The sequence below is a fragment of the Syngnathoides biaculeatus genome, chromosome 5, assembly GCF_019802595.1.
Source record: "Syngnathoides biaculeatus isolate LvHL_M chromosome 5, ASM1980259v1, whole genome shotgun sequence".
NCBI lineage: Eukaryota > Metazoa > Chordata > Actinopteri > Syngnathiformes > Syngnathidae > Syngnathoides > Syngnathoides biaculeatus.
In genome coordinates this window covers 18,111,741-18,129,128 of record NC_084644.1, presented here as the reverse complement: position 1 = coordinate 18,129,128, position 17,388 = coordinate 18,111,741, and the positions used below count along the sequence as shown (strand labels likewise).

Sequence of the window (17,388 nt, the reverse complement as noted above, 5' to 3'; positions counted from 1 at the left end):
ATCAACACTCTGTATAGTGGGCACAGGGCACTGCAGACCTCAACTCGGGATGTTGTGAGTCGGTGGGGAGAATACTTTGAAGACCTCCTCAATTCCACCAACATTCCTTCTCACGATGAAGCTGAGTCTGCATGCTCTGAGGCGGGCTCTTCTATCTCTCGGGTTGAGGTCACCGAGGTGGTTAAAAAGCTCCTTGGTGACAGGGCCCCGGGCGTGGATGACATTCGCCCGGAGTTCCTAAAGGCTCTGAATGTTGTGGGGCTCTCTTGGTTGACACGCCTCTGCAACATTGCGTGGACATCAGAGACAGTGCCTGTGGATTGTCAGATTGGGGTGGTGGTCCCCCTTTTCAGGAAGGGTGACTATAGAGGGATCACACTCAGCCTCCCTGGTAAGGTCTTCTCAGGGGTACAGGAGAGAAGGGTCCGTCGGGATGTCGAGTCTCGGATTCAGGAGGAGCAATGTGGTTTTCGTCCTGGCCGTGAACAATGGACCAGTTCTACACCCTCGGTAGGATCCTCCAGGGTGCATGGGAGTTCACCCAACCAGTCTAGATGTGTTTTGTGGACTTGGAGAAGGGATTCGACCGTGTCTCTCGGGGAGTCCTGTGGGGGGTTCTTCGGGAGTATGGTGTACGAATCCCCTGATACGAGCAGTTCAGTCCCTGTACGACCGCTGTCAAAGTTTGGTCTGCATTACCGCCAATAAGTCGGATTTGTTTCCGATGAGGGTTGGACTCCGCCAAGGCTGCCCTTTGTCACTGATTTTGTTCATAACTTTTATGGACAGAATTTCTAGGCACAGCTGAGGCGTAGAGTGTGTCCGGTTTGGTGGCCTCAGCATCGCATCTCTGCTCTTTACAGATGATGTGGTACTGTTGGCTTCATCAAGCTGTGATCTCTAGCACTCACTGGAGCGATTCACAGCCTAGTGTAGAGCGGCTGGTATGAGAATCAGCACCTCCAAATCCGAGACTATGGTCCTCAGTCGTAAAAGGGTGGCGTGCCCTGTCCAGGTCGGGGATGAGATCCTTCCCCAAGTGGAGGAGTTCAAGTATCTTGGGGTCTTGTTCACAAGTGAGGGAAGTATGGACCAGGAGATCGACAGACGGATCGGTGCAGTGTCTGCAGTGATGCGGACTTTGTATCGGTCCGTTGTTGTAAAAGAGGAGCTAATTCGAAAGGTGAGGCTCTCTATTTACCAGTCGATCTACGTTCCTACCCTCACCTATGGGCATGAGCTGTGGTTCATGACCGAAAGAACAAGATCCTGGATATAAGCGGCTGAAATGAGTTTCCACCCTAGGGTGTCCGGGCTCTCCCTTAGAGATACGGTGAGATGCTCGGTCATCCGGGAGGGGCACTGTGTCGGGCCGCTGCTCCTCTGCATTGAGAGGAGCCAGATGAGGTGGCTGGGGCATCTGATTTGCATGCCTACCAGATGCTTCCCTGGTGAGGTGTTCCGGGCATGTCCCATCGGAAAGAGACCCTGGGGACGACCCAGGACACACTGGAGAGACTATGTCTCTCGGCTCACTTGGGATTGCCTCGGGATTCCTCTGGAAGAGCTGGAAGAAGTGGATGGGGAAAGGGATGTCTGGGTATCCCTGCTGAAGCTACTTCCCCCGTGACCCGACGCAGAAAAGTGATGGAAAAACGCAGGGCACATAGAAACATATAACAGTCGCACTCACAATCCCAACTAGGGAAAATTTGGAGTCTCCTATTAATGGATATTTCAGAATTGTGAGGCCAACGCTCTATAGTTGCTCCACCATGCCACCCCTGCTTTCCAATTACATATAATTACTTCAATCAATTATCTAGAAGATTGATAGTGGTTATTCCCACCTGGGTCGTGGGTGTGTTGGCGCCTATCCCAGCTAATTCTGGACGAGAGGCGGTGTACACCCTAAACCGGTCCCAATCACAGGGCGCACATAAGCAAACAACCATTCACACTCATATTCACACCTACGGGCAATTTGGGGTCTTCAATAAACCTACCATGTATGTTTTTTGGGATGTGGGCGGAAACCGAAGGACCCAGAGAAAAGTCTGCAAACTCCATACAGGTGAGGCAGGCGTGGAACCCAGGTCCTCACAGCAATGAGGCAGATGTGATAACATGTACCACAGTGTTGCCTGTACATACCTTCGTACCATACGTCTTCATCATGTGTGTCAAGCTGTCCAACTGTCTTGTGTCAACCATCGAGACCTTCAAGTTCTTGGAATGTACTGTCTCACAGGAACTGAGGTGGAAGACAAACATCAACTCCATTCTCAAAGAAGTCCGTCAAAGGATGTGTTTTTTGTGGCTTCTGAGAGAGCATGACCTGTCACAAGAGCTGCTGACACATTTCTCCGCAGCAGTCATCAAATCAGTACCGTGTAGCTTCATCGCAGTCTGGTTTGGGGCTGCCACAAAAAAGGACAAACTGCAACTGCAACAGACAATCAAAACTGCTGAACGGATTGTTGGCACCGCCTTACCCACCCTTCAAGACTTGCACGCCACTCAAAATAGGACCAGAGTGGGCAGGATCTTTTCGAACACTCCACATCCTGGCCACCAGCTTTTCCAGCTCCATCCGTTAGGTAGGCACTACCAATCAATGCAAATCAAAACTAGCAGGTAGCAGGCATTCAAACCATTTCCCCCCTCTTGCAATTAAGTCATTAAACACTTGATCAGCGAACCTACAATTTTGTGCCTTCCGCCATACTTGAGACACACCCTCACATCCTGTTGGTCCAGTCAGTATTGGTATTAGTAATATACTGTAGACTATTGCATGATTCATCACTTTAAACTGCACCCTTTGCACAACTGTCATTCCACTGGTCTATGATAGTGAAGCACGAATGGGTAAGGGCACTTTGTATAAGCTTCACATAATGTGGGGTGTGGACGCAGTCTAACTGCTCTAAATAGTAGAAGACTGCATCTTTGCACAACTGTGACTCTTGTAAGGAATAGTTTCCTATTAATTGAATGTCTATTGTTCTTCTTTTTTGTTAGTTTGTTCTTCTCCGTACTTAACTTGAATGTAGCACCACTGACTGACGGAGACAAATTCCTTGTATGTTGTTACATACTTGGCCATTAAAGAGGATTCTGATTCTAATTCTGATGTGTCAATCACATAATTTTGTCATGTAGGGAATTTCAATATAATATTTTACATGCCCTGCAACGGTTCAAGTTATCTGACAATGAGTGCGCCGTGAGTGCATAAAGCATACAGTGAAGAAAATAAGTATTTGAACACCCTGCTATATTGGAAGTTCTCCAACTTGGAAATCATGAAGGGGTCTGAAATTTTCATTGTTAGGTGCATGTCCACTGTGAAAGAGATAATATAAAAAGAAAAATCCAGAAATCACGATGTATGATTTTTTTAAATGATTTAATTATTTGTATGATACAGCTGCAAATAGGTATTTGAACACCCGTCTATCAGCTGCAATACTGACCCTCAAAGACCTGTTAGTCCACCTTTAAAAATCCACCTCCACTCCATGTATTATCCTGACTCAGATGCACCTGTGTGAGGTCCTTAGCTGCATAAAGACACCTGTCCACCCCATACAGTCAGTAAGACTCAAACTTGTAACATGGCCAAGACCAAAGGGCTGCCCAAAGACACCAGAGACAAAATTGTATAACTCCACACGGCTGGAAAGGGCCACGGAGAAATTGCCAAGCAGCTTGGTCAAAAAAAGGAACACTGTTGGACCAATCATTAAAAAATGGAAGAGGCTAAACATGATGGTCAATCTCAATCGGAGTGGAGCCCCATGCAAGATATCCTCTCGAGGGGTTTCAGTGATCCTTAGAAAGGTGAGGAATCAGCCCATGACAGGACTTGGTCAATGACCTAAATAGAGCTGGGAACACCATTTCCAAGGTGACTGTTGATAATGCACAAAGACGTCATGGTCTGAAATCATGCATGGCACGGAAGGGCCGTCTTAAGTCTGCCAGTGATCATTTGGATGAGGAGTCATGGGAGAAAGTTTTGTGGTCAGATGAGACCAAAATGGAACTTGTTGGTCATAATTCCACTAACCGTGTTTGGAGGTTGACGAAAGATGAGTTCCATCTCAACAACATCATCCCTACTGTGAAGCATGGGGGTAGTAGCATCATGCTTTGGGGGTGTTTTTCTGCAGGCGGGACAGGACAACTGCATTGTATTAAGGAGAGGATGACCGCAGCCATGTATTGTAAGATTTTGGGGAACAACCTCTTACCCTCAGTCACAGCATTGAAGATGGGTCTTGGCTGGGTCTTTCAACATGACAATGACCCGAAGCACACAGCCAGGACAACCAAGGAGTGGCAAACGTTTGACCTCTATAATTGCAAACAAAGGCTACTGTACCAAATATTAACATTGGTTTTCTCAGGTGTTCAAATACTTATTTGCAGCTGTATCACACAAATAAATTAAGAAATCATACATTGTGATTTGTGGGTTTTTCGTTTTAAATTATCTCTCTCGCAGTGGACATGCACCTACGATGATTTAAAAAAATCATACATTGTAATGTCTCGATTTTTCTTTTTAGATTATCTTTCTCATTGTGGACATGCACCTATGATGAAATTTTCAGACCCCTCCATGATTTCCAAGTAGGAGAACTTGTAATAAAGCAGGGTGTTCAAATACTTATTTTCTTCACTGTATGTGTTTTCAACTGGGTAAAAACCTCTTCTCTCCACTCCTTATTAGCAGTGGCAGATCACTGAGCTCAGTCCAGAATGCTTGCTGTGACTCCTTTACAGTGACCTTTAATAGAGTATAGCTTTATAATCGCCTGTATAACATTCCCATTAAGCTTTCTGTTGCTTGTGTTTCATGGCACTATGAAAGTGTTTACCTTCATGAGTGTATTTATGTCATAATTCACGCAGCAATGTGCAATTGTTTGTTTGTATGCAATTCCCTGTGTGTATTGTATGTCATGTTGAACCTGTAGTTTAAAGCTCTAGTGTCGTCAAACGGATGATTTTTAGTATATTATTAATGAAAAACCCACAGCCAATACGGTCCCATGTGTTTTTTCACCACAAAACATGATTTTGACGTATACAGCTTTTTGTAACTCTCGCCATGAAAATCCTCTCAGGAATTTGTTGTTGAGAAGAAGCAGGAAGTGACGTAAAGGACAGTGGCGCCCCCTCGTGGACTTGTTTGTTTCCATTAGTTTTAGGTAGCTCGTTTTTCCTTCGTGTTAGCCAAAATGCCGGCTCATTGCATTGCTGGACATTGCTTGAACACTCGGCAGAATGGAATTTCCCTTAATAAGTTTGAAAGAGACCCTGTTCATTGTGAAAAATGGATTGTACGGGTGCAGAGGACGAGAGCTTCGTGGGTTCCAAATAACAGGTAGGAGTGTATACAGGTACTAAAAAAAAAAAAATAGTTTGGGGCGGGGGCACGTAATCGGACTCTCTCATAACGTAACAAAAGATCCGCGTATGAAATGTGTCGATATGTGCGTCGCCCAGCCAACAATGTCTCACTCAGCCTGCAACATAGCTCGGCTCCACCCCCTCCTTATATAGCATGGCGGGCAGAAACTCAGCCACACCGGCTGAGGCACCGCGTTCGCCGGTCACATCTTCCGCGAAGGCTGCGCGACGGGCTTTGCGACGGGGGCGGCTCTGAAGAACCCATCCGAGAATGCGTGCCCGCATAAAGGGCTCCGGCTCGACTGTGACTAAAGCAGCACTGCTCAGCTCTGTCATAAGCCACACCGGCCGGCTGCGATGAGCCGCGATGGCTCATCTCCGCCACGGGAGTGGATCGGATGGGAGGCAGTGTGGCCGTGATCGGATATCATCTGAATATTGCTCGAAAAAATAGTGTAATATTGCCCTGAGGGCTCGAAACAGTGTAATATTGCCTCGGTAACTTCACTCGGTTGTGTTTTGTTGTCCTTTTCAAAAAGAGAAACTTAGGCAGCTAAGCCCAGACTTCCTTCTCCCACCTTCTTTATCTAACTCTTCCAAGGGGATCCAAAAGCATTCCCAGGCCCGTCAGGAGACATAGTCTCCCTAGTGTGCTCAAGACCGCCATTGGGTGGGAAATGCCCAGAACACTTCACAAGCGTGACATCCAGGCAACTTCATCTGGCTCTTCTTAATGTGGAGGTGCAGAGGCTCTGCTCTGAGCTGCTCCTGGATGACCAAGCCTCTCACCCTATCTCTAAGGGAAAACTCAGACACCCCGCAGAGGAAATTTGCAGAGGACATGACCATAGGAGATGGTGGGAACATAGAATGACTGGTAAATTAAAAACTTCAGCTCACCATCTACAACAGACCAATGATGAGGCAGTTTCAGAAATGCCACACCAACCTGCCTGTCAGTTTTACACTTCATTCTTCCCCCACTTGTGGCCAAGGTTCCAATATACTTAAACTCCTCCACTTAGGGCAACATTACTTCCCCGACCTAAAGAGAGATCTCCACCCGATTATGACTGGGACACACATTATAGTCTTATATTTATTTTAATCCCAAGTGCTCCAAATTCTGTTCCAAACTGCAGCAGGAAGAGTTACAGATCGGTGCTTGATAAAGCCAGTGGAGAAACATCATCTGCTTAAAACAGGTATTTTTGACCAACAAACCCCAGAGTGTGTGTTTCGGCTCCCACCGTTCCTTTATCCACACACAGAGCACTGGCTCACGACAGGGTTGTGTCCTCATCCCCCTCCTGTACTGCCTCTACAGCTTTGACTGCACCCCAATCTACAATACATCATGGTCATGTTCGCTGACAACAGAACACTGGTGAAGCTGATCTTTAAGGCCAATGAGGCAGAAGCTCACAACCTGGTGGTCAGACAACAATCTGACACTGAACACTACAAAAACAAAGGAGACCAATGGCAGTTTCTCCCAATCATGCCCTTGCAAGTCTCACTGTCATTCTCCATGTGAGCATTTAAATCCTCGAGGAAAATGAGGGAATCCCCAACAAAAGCAATCTCAATCCTGCCCCTCTCCAAGCACTCCAATATGGGTGGGTACTCTGAATTGCTTTTTGGTATATTAGCAACAACTAGTCGCCCTACAAGATGGTGGAGGGAGGCTAATCTTTCATCTACTGGTGGGAACCTGAATGTATGTAAAGGTGTCAAGTCATGGAGCTATCGATATGCCTAAACACGGTCAGCACCTCTACCTAATGGTTATTCTAATGTGGAATGAGGGAAAGAGGTTGTTTCCCAAAATCTCATAATACATGGCTGCGGTCATACTGTCCTTAATACAGTGCAGTCGTCCTGTCCCATGTGCAGAAAAACACCCCAAAGCATGATGCTACCACCCGCATGCTTCACAGTAGGGATGGTGTTCTTGAGATGCAACTTCTCATTCGTCTTCCTCAAAACACGGTTCGTGTAATTATGACCAAAAAGTTCAATTTTGGTCTCATCTGACCACAAAATCTTCTCCCATGACTCCTCTGTATGATGCAGATGGTCATTGGCAAACTTAAGACAGGCCTTGACATGTGCTGGTTTCAGGAGGGGAACCTTCTGTGCTATGCATGATTTCAAACCATGAGCATTGAAGATGGGTCGTGGCTGGGTCTTTCAACATGATAATGACCCAAAGCACACAGCCAGGAAAAGCAAGGAGTGGCCCTGTAAGAAGCATCTCAAGGTTCTGGCGTGGTCTAACCAATCTCCAGACCTAAACCCAAGAGAAAATCTTTGGAGGTGGCTGAAACTCCGTGTTTCTCAGCGACAGCCCAGAAATCTGTATGATCTAGAGAAAATCTGTGTGGAGGAGTGAGCAAAAATCCCTCCTGCAGTGTGTGCAAACCTGGTGAACAACTACAGGAAACATTTGACCTTTGTAACTGCAAACAAAGGCTACTGTACCAAATATTAACATTGGTTTTCTCAGGTGTTCAAATACTCATTTGCAGCTGTATCGCACAAATAAATAGTTAAAAATCAAACATTGTGATTTATGGATTTCTTTTTTAGATTATCTCTCGCACAGTGGACATGCACCTACGATGAAAATTAGCAGGGTGTTCAAATACTCATTTTCTTCACTGCGCATGGATGGCTGCATCAAATGCTCTTGCACGCCATTTATGGGCCTCTTCTATAGACTGTGGCGATTACATAAAACAAATGAGGTTGTATGTCTTTTCTTTAGGCTTTTATTTTGTTGTGATGATGGTCTGATTTTCTTACTGATACCTATTTGTCTCCCTGTATACTATATTTTTACCACCTGGTCTGCAGTGACTCCTTAAAGAGCCATAGTCCCTGTATCACCGTGATGTTGAAATCAGTAGAGGGAGGTGGGTGGTGCAGTGGGAAAGCTACATGTTGCTGCAGAGCAACAGATAAAAGAGAAATGTTGGAGAGAGAGAGAGAGCTGATGAGAGAGAGAGAGAGAGAGAGAGAGAGAGAGAGAGAGAGAGAGAGAGAGAGGAGAGAGAGAGAGAGAGAGAGAGAGAGACAGAGAGAGAAAGAGAGACCCGGTGAGAGAGAGGGGGGGGGAGAGAGAGACAGCAAGCTGAGGAGAGGATTCCCCTATTCAAACAAAAGCAGTTGTCAGGGCGTGTGTCTGCTGCTTGCACTCACAGCCCAGACTTGTCCGTGGCTCTGATGCCGCAAACACAGCGGACTATACTCTTGTATATTTGAGAACGAATCTCAATTATTTTTGTATAGCTAGGTCTTTAAATTTGGCATGACCCATTTGGAGGAGTTCATCCCTATCAACATGACCAAAACACATCTGCGGTTTTCTGGGAGACACTTGTCAGTTTGTGCATTTTAGAGGAGGCACTTGGCCACAAATTGCCAGGATGACATCAATGGGATAATCTGCAGGGATTTGTTGACCCACTTGCAGTAAGTTCTTTGTTTGCCTGTTTGCTTCCAAATTCCTGGGAATATATTCGAGGGGAACATGTGGTTGTACTGTAAATAGTTGCCAGTTGATTTAAAAGCACAGGCTCGCAAATACTTTACTAACATCAGTGTTTCTATTGGTGCTTGTTTCTCTTTCTTTCTTTCTTTCTTTCTTTCTTTCTTTCTTTCTTTCTTTCTGTGTGTCTGTGTTTTTGTGTGCATGCATGTGTGTGCGTGTGTTCAGCCATGACGGGTCAGGTTCTGAGGGAACCTGGTGCCAGGGCTCCCACAGAGGACAATGTCGCCATCCGCATCAACGTGGGCGGCTTCAAGAAGCATCTCCACACAGATACTCTGTCTCGGTTCCCGGAGACACGACTGGCGCGTCTTCTCCACTGCCAGTCTAAGGAGTCCATACTGGAGCTGTGCGACGACTATGATGACGCAGAGAAAGAGTTTTATTTTGACAGGAATCCCATGCTTTTCCCCTATGTCTTGAATTTCTATAACACGGGCCGGCTGCACGTCATGGCCGAACTGTGCATTTTCTCCTTCAGCCAGGAGATTGAGTACTGGGGCATTAATGAGTTCTTTCTCGACTCCTGCTGCAGTGGCACCTACCACTGTAGGAAAATGGACCAGGACCGGGTAGAGTGGGAAGACAGGAGTGATGAAGGAAGCACCACTTCGTCATTTGAAGAGCTGTTGGAGTTTTACAATGATGCCTCTAAATTCGACAAACAACTGCTGGGGAGCACCCGCAGGCGCGTTTGGTTGATGCTGGACAATCCAGGCTACTCTGTGGCCAGCCGCTTTATCAGCATCTTCTCCATCTTGGTGGTGCTAGGTTCTATTGTCGCTATGTGCATGAACAGCATGAGCGAGTTCAGCTTCGTTGATGCTGAAGGGCGGCCCACGGAGGATCCCCGCTTTGAGATCGTGGAGCACTTGGGCATTGCTTGGTTCACGCTGGAGTTGGTGGCCAGATTTGCCGTGGCCCCCGAACTCGTACACTTCTTTGAGCACCCGCTGAACCTGATTGACTTGGTGTCCATACTTCCCTTCTACCTGACACTTGTCATCAACCTGGTGGTGGAGAGTACCCCGGCACTGGCCAATCTGGGCCGCGTTGCTCAGGTTTTGAGGCTCATGAGGATTTTCCGCATCCTTAAACTGGCGCGCCACTCGACCGGGCTGCGCTCCCTAGGAGCCACCTTGAGAAACAGCTACAAGGAGGTGGGCCTGCTGCTTCTATATCTCGCAGTTGGAGTGTCTTTCTTTTCCGTTGTGGCATACACAGTTGAGAAAGAAGACAGCGAGGACCTGTCCACAATTCCGGCATGTTGGTGGTGGGCCACAGTCAGCATGACCACTGTAGGCTATGGTGATGTGGTGCCATTGTCTATAGCAGGCAAGCTTACAGCCTCGGCCTGCATTCTGGCGGGGATCTTAGTAGTAGTGCTTCCAATCACCCTTATTTTCAATAAATTTTCCCTGTTCTACAAGAGACAAAAACAACTGGAGATCGCAATGCGAAGCTGCGATTTTGATGAGGGCATCAAAGAAGTGCCCTCAGTCAACCTGAGGAACTATTATGCACACAAAGTCAAGTCTCTCATGGCCAGCTTGTCAAACATGAGCCAGAGTTCACCCAGTGAGCCCAGTCTTAATGAGTCAATACACTGAGGGGCTGCATGAGGAGGTGGGGCAGAGACTGAAGCATCTGGTGTCAAAGCCCGATGAACTTCCATCATTCTGGATATAGGCTTGTGGGAAATTAGAAACACTATCCAGGGGAAGTTGGATAAGTTTTGCAATTGGTTGGAATGGATTAGAAACGTGAGGTGCAGCAATTGAAAAATAATTATTTTCATGCAATTGTAATATTGAAAATTGTGCTTTAGAACTTTGCTTTATCAGTACTTTATTGGAAAATGCTTTGTTCCTGTAGCCCAAATGTTGAATATTTCATATAGAAAGAAGGCAGCACAGTGACCTAGTGGTTAGCACATCTGCCCTAGAGTTCTGATCTTCTGGGTCAGAATTTTGCCTCTCCCACCAAGTTCCTAAAACATGTAGGGCAGGTTAATTGAAGAATGAAAATTGTCCATAGACGTCAATGTGAGTATCAATGGTTGTTTCCGTGTACATTATGTGCCTTGTGATTGGCTGGCAACCACTCCCCGGTCTATCCCCACTTCTATCCCAAAGCCAGCTGGGATAGCCTCCAGCTCACCCGTGACCTTAATGAGGACAAGTGGTATAAAAAATGAATACATTTTATATGATCATGATGATGAACATTTTGTTTTTGATCTATTATTATTCATCAATCCTTTATACCAAATTGCTTTGTTGCAGCAGCCACACACATCAGTAGGGATAAAAGTACAAGTGAAAAATAAAGAATGCTTCAGTGTTTTGTGTAAAATTATTTAAATGATGTGAAAATGTGTGGAATTATGCAACATCAGATCAGGGTGCAAGTGTGCAATGATCAACAAAAATGTAGGGACATGTATAACATAGGTCCATATTGTGACCTTCCAACAATAATGGCCTAAAATACTGTAAGTCACGTTTCCTTTTAGTTATTTTTGGTTGTTTTGCTCAGAAAATGAAGGAAGTTGAACCAAACACTAAATACATTCTATTTTTTAACAATTTCTTTTGGGGGGTAGAATTGCATTATCTGTTGAGCTAAGGATGAAACAAGTGGCCAACATGACGAGGAGAAGATTTTATTTTTTTACTTTTTTAATTTGTTACTACCTTATTTTAGGAAGATGACAATATCAATACGTAGATACTGTGTTCATATAAAGACAGACATTCTCACAGGTGCATGCTTTTTTTCTCAGAACCGCGCAGAATAATATACTTTCTAGGTGGTTTTAAGACATTGAAACGAGGTGAAATGAACACCACAACCCAAAAAAACAAAACAAAAAAACCCAATGTTGAATCAAATGAGGTACGCTAATTTCCCATTTATTTTTTTTTTTTAAATTCCCATAAACTGTATTTCTATGGACAGTCTCTAATTTAGAGTCTTGCAATCCTACCTACTCCTCTGTAGCTGTATGCAATAATCTTCATGTCAGTTCTTATTGGAAATAACAGCAAAAGTGGTGGAGTATGATTATAACATCCCACTGTGCACTATTTGACAGAAAAAAAAGTGAGAAAGCTGTGGTCATTTTAAGTCTTAGAGAAGTAGAAGATCTGACTTCAGTAAGAGTCAAATGTGAAATTGTCATTTTGCAACATCGTTACATCAAATGTGTGTCATGCAACGTGAATTAAACAACAAATACATTCAAGAGTATTTCATTTATTCATGAAGGATCATGTTCCACCCTTTCCCTTTCATCCTCATTCAGATAGTACATAGAAATTAGGAGACAATCTGACATTAATAATGAATGACATTAAATCTAAAACATTTTGACATGGAACAGCAGTGATATGCCACTGACAATTCTTAAATAAGACAATTGGTTTATTTTCTAATGAGCTGTCTAACTGTGATGGTTTGCAATCAGGAAGAGCATTTATTAATTTACAGTACTCTTTAAACTGCATACATTGGCCACATCTACTAGGCTCTATTAAATATGGTTGTAATAATATAATTATATGATGAAAACGTATTTCAATTAAATCAACATACTTTGTCATATTAAATCAATACAAATAATATTTCAAGATCATATAAATAAGTTAAAATGTTTTGAGTGACACTGTCAGATATTTTTCTTTCAAAGTACAGTACAGTACATTCATCTTTTTTGATAGTATGCAGTGGTGTGCAACTTCAGTGTATTCTATTGTTGTCCTTGCAAATTAAGCCACGCAAAATAGGAGCGACTCTTGAATTGTGAAGAAAGAACTAACATTGTAATGACTGTATGATTAAAATACTGTACAATAAACTGTTTCAAGCCCAAAGTAATCACATTCGTTTACGACCAAGCATCACAATTAACATTAATGAACTGAGGATGTAGAGAAGTAGGGAAGAACATAAGTGCCATATTAAAGGTTGAAACAACTGATCTGATATTAAGATGAGCCTCAAAAGTTAATTTGCTGCCTGGATGTATAGTTTCATATTAATTATTATAATCATTATCATAATTAAGAAATAAATATACCCTTGGTGGCGGCACGGTGGTTCAGCAGGAAAGTGTTAGCCTCACAGTTCGGAGGTCCTGGGTTCAATCCCGGCTTTTGCCAGTGTGGAGTTTGTATGTTCTCCCCATGCCTCTGTGGGTTTTCCCTGGGCACTCCAGTTTCCTCCCACATCCCAAAAGCATGCAACGTTAATTGGACACTCTAAATTGCCCCTAAGTGTGATGGTGAGTGTGGCTGTCTGTCTCTATGTACCCTGCGACTGCCTGGCAACCAGTTCAGGGTGTACCCTGCCTCCTGCCCGTTGACAGCTGGGATAGGCTCCAATACTCCTCGCGCCCCTTATGAGGATAAGAGGCTAAGAAAATGGATGGATGGATATACCGTTAGTTTTTCATTTAGCTCAATGAATAAATTGCTCAGGACTAGTTCTAACTAATTCATCCTGTATTCCAAAATAATGAAAACTTTGATTTTAATGTCAATCCAAACATTGATATCTACTGTACAATTGCTTGTTTGCATTGTCCACTGGTCCTTCAGACTCGTCCTATAATCTAAAATCATGTTACGTTCCAAAGTCAGCTGGATCAGACATCCATCCATTTTCTTTGCCGCTTATCCTCATGAGGGTTGCAGGGAGTGCTGGAGCCTATCCTAGCTGTCAACGGGCAGGAGGCGGGGTACACCCGGAACTGGTTGCCAGCCAATTGCAGGGCACATAGAGACAAACAGCCGCACTCACAATCACACCTCGGGGCAATTTGGAGTGTCCAATTAATGTTGTTTGTTTTTGGAATGTGGGAGGAAACCGGAGTGCCCGGAGGAAACCCACGCAAGCACGGGGAGAACATGCAAACTCTACACAGACTGGTCCGGGATTGAACCCGGGGCCTCAGAACTGTGAGGCCAAGGCTTTACCAGCTGATCCACCATGCCGCCTGGAACAGACATATAGTGTTTAATTGTACCTTTATAATAATAGCACATAATTTTTGAATTAACACAAATTCTAATAATTATTAATATACCATTTGACATTTTGAAGATGATATTAAAGGGAGTTGCTTGGTCATAGTATCGTTGTTAGTAGCGCCTTGGTTCACCTACGGGTAATTGGTTCAGAAAAAGAACAGTATCTGTTGAATGTCATACAGATTTTAGTGTATTTATGTCACTTGGTCTCCTGAGGAGCAAGATGGAAATGTCCTTCTTTTCCGGAACCCCTTTGGATTGTCTACACACTTATCCTCTGACTGTATTGTTCTAAATGACTCGTATTGTTCTGACTGTATACTCTAACCCTTTACTTTGGTTTGACAGTTGACGCACAGAAAAAGCAGGGTACACACACCAGCTGCTAAAATCAGGCCTAATTTGAGATGATTCCTTGCTTCTGATCAGTGTCAGCAAAAACCTGATGTTCCAATGTCTCGAAAGGATTATTACGATTAATAATACATTAATTTTTTAGGAGTATGTGTGTGGACAACACTGGCGATGGCTGAACTATGGACACCAAGATTTTGACGTGAAACCTGGGGATATACAATTAGGAAGTTACCAGAAACTCAGGCTGCTACCGCACACAAATCAAGGAGAAAGTGTTTGTGTTGAGTGTTTGTATAAAGTGTCACCTAAGTCATTCACCACAATAAAAATGAGAAGTGAGGAATTTGCAACAACAGTGTTGTTGATGCAAGACCAGTCAACACGGATGGATAGCCTACTCTGTTCCATTATGTTTTCTACAACCACTCTTCTTTACATTTTCTGACATTCTGCGTCCGACAGGTCACTCTTGGGACTACAGAAGACAATGTTTCGCAGATGATATTTTCCGCAAACTATCTACCTTATTGTAATGGAGGGATTTGTGTGCACCAATGAACCTAGGAGCTTAGAGTAACTTGTCTGGAACTTCACGCCCCTAGTAGGGTCGCCCATGACAAACAGTTCCTTGGTGAGGGACCAGACAAAGCATGGCAAAAAGACCCCTATGATGACTATTATCAATCGATTTAGAATTCCCTTACCTCGATGCGGGTGACCAGAGCTCCCCTCTGGAGCCAGAGTTGGAGGTGGGCCTCGAGGGCAGAGTGGACTTGTGGCCAGACCTGCTCCCATTGGGTGCTACTGGACACAGGCTGAAGGGGTAACGTGTGTCCCTCCTTCCCATGGGCTCACTACCTCTGGGAGCGGCTGTCGGGGTTGCGTGTACTGTGAGCTAGGCAAATTTAAAAATTAAATTTATATGACCGGCTGCCTGATTCTGACTCGCGCGATGACTGTGATTTTCCTCTCCTGGTTATAAGTCTCAGTCAGTTTGTTTTGCCGCCCCATGCTTTCAGCCCCTGAGTGCCTTCGCCCTGTGCGTCCAAGTCCTCTTCCTCTAATCCTTTCTGGGGGACCCGTTTGGCCATCTATCCGGGCTCTCCGCATGGCGGCCAGAGGAGATGCCCAAGTAGGGTGTCGCCTTGTGCCTCCCGCTGCTCTACGACCAATCCACAGCCGACATCCACCCATGCTTCGCCAGCATCCGAACCACAGCTGATTTCTATCCACAACTTGGCGGCAACCAAGCCACATTGCCCACTTTGCGCCGACAACCAAGTCACAGCGGCATCCCGCTTTCGCTCTAGCGATGGCGAGCCGTTAATCCTTAGTCACAGCAATTCTGGGCCCTTTAGTTTGACTACGTCTTGTCACGTTACTTAGTTTGCCTCACAGTCATCGGACCTTGTTTCATATTTTAAGATCCTTCCGAGCCTAGCGTTTTTGTACCTCTGCCTTGTTTTGGAGTGCCGTTTGGTTTCAACATTTTATTGGAATAAAGTCACTTTGAATATTATGTCGTTGCCTGGAACTCCTGCATTTGGGTCAGCCCCTGTGCCGCTGGATCATGACACAGCCAAAATGAGTTTCCTCTGTTGGGTGGCTGATAGAAATAGGGTAAGAAGCGCAGTCATCTGGGAGGAGATCAAATTAGACCCATTTCTCCTCGGCATCGAAAGGAGTCACACGAGGTGGGTCGGGAATCTAATGAGGATATCTTCTGGGCACCTCCCTTGTGAACTGTTCGAGCATTGTGCCACTGGGAGGAGACACAGGGGATAACCCAGGACACAGTGTTGATACTATGTTTCCTGGCTGGTTTCGGAAGGCCTCAGGATCCTCCTGGAAGACTAGGGTACTACTCTGCAAACTTGACCTCAGATGACTTGAAGCAATTGGATGGATGGAAGATATGTGTCATCGTCGGGGCTGACAAAACCAAACACAATGCAGGAGCCAGGCAAAAGACAGGTGGCAGTCGGTGGTCGAGCATTTCCAGAGCAGGAGTAGCGAGAGGTGGTGGCCACTGCTTGAATGCTGTCACAGCAGGCGGTGGCCGCTGGTTGAGCGTTGCTGGAGCAATGAGAGGTGGTGACTGCTGGTTGAGTGCCAACCATAGACCAAGCAGTCGGTGGCTACTGATCAATAGCCAGTGGAGCTGAGATGGAAGCATGCACCAGACAAGCGCCACCGGAGCGGAAGCAAATGCCGGTCAAGTGGCGAGTGCCGCCGGAGCAGGAAGGAGTGGCGGTTGTAGGTCGAGCACAGCCAGAACGAGAGCCTTCTGGGGTGGAATAATTGGCGCAGCAGGAACAAGACCCTGCCAGAGCTGCCTGGGAGCAGGAACGGGTGCCTGCTGGAGCTGCTGGGGTGGAGGAACGTGGGGAGCAGGAACAGGAGCCTGCTGGAGCTGCCGGTGAGCAGGAAGAGAAGCCTGCTGGAGCTGTCGGCGAGCATGAATGGGGTCTGCAGATGCTTCCTCAGCCTGCCCCCAGTAAGGTTTGGAAGTAGTGGATACGAAAGGGGCAGAGTGCACAGGCACTCACAAAGGTGAACTAGGAAACACAGGTGTTATGCAAAGAGGTGACAAAAATGGCATAGAATTTGGTGACTCGGGGGCTGGATTCGATGGACGTAACTTAGATGTGGAACAAGGTGAGGTAAGTGGAGAAAAATTGAGTGACATAGGAACAGGGAGGATAAAACTGGAGGATAAAATTTGACCTTTATGTGGGCCTCCGCTGGCCACAAAGGAGAGGTCACAGATTGATGTCACAACATTTTGTCCAAGTAAAGATCAGAGGGAAATAACTTTGGCTTAGACTCACAGAAATTGACTTGGATTTGAAAACTAGAAACAAAAAAATATCAATGCATCCATCCATCCATTTTCTGAGCCACTTATCCTTAAAAGGGTTGTATGGAGTGCTGGAGCCTATCCCAGCATTCAATAGGCAGGGGGCGGTGGACACCCTAAACTGGTTGCCAGCCAATCGCAGAGCACATCGAGACAAACAG

At 45.4% G+C, this 17,388-nt stretch overlaps 1 protein-coding gene across 1 annotated transcript; it reads left to right on the top strand.

Moving 5' to 3' along the window:
- The first annotated feature begins 8,646 nt into the window (after positions 1–8,646).
- On the top strand, positions 8,647–11,621 carry LOC133500996 (potassium voltage-gated channel subfamily S member 2-like). The gene is made up of 2 exons (XM_061820342.1): positions 8,647–8,901; positions 9,146–11,621. The coding sequence occupies exon 2, from the start codon at positions 9,148–9,150 to the stop codon at positions 10,585–10,587; it is 1,440 nt and encodes a 479-aa protein (XP_061676326.1). The 5' UTR covers positions 8,647–8,901; positions 9,146–9,147; the 3' UTR covers positions 10,588–11,621.
- Positions 11,622–17,388: the final 5,767 nt, after the last annotated feature.

Bases quoted from the DNA above. Each gene is read 5' to 3' on its own strand.
- LOC133500996 (XM_061820342.1), top strand. From the start codon at position 9,148: ATGACGGGTCAGGTTCTGAGGGAACCTGGTGCCAGGGCTCCCACAGAG.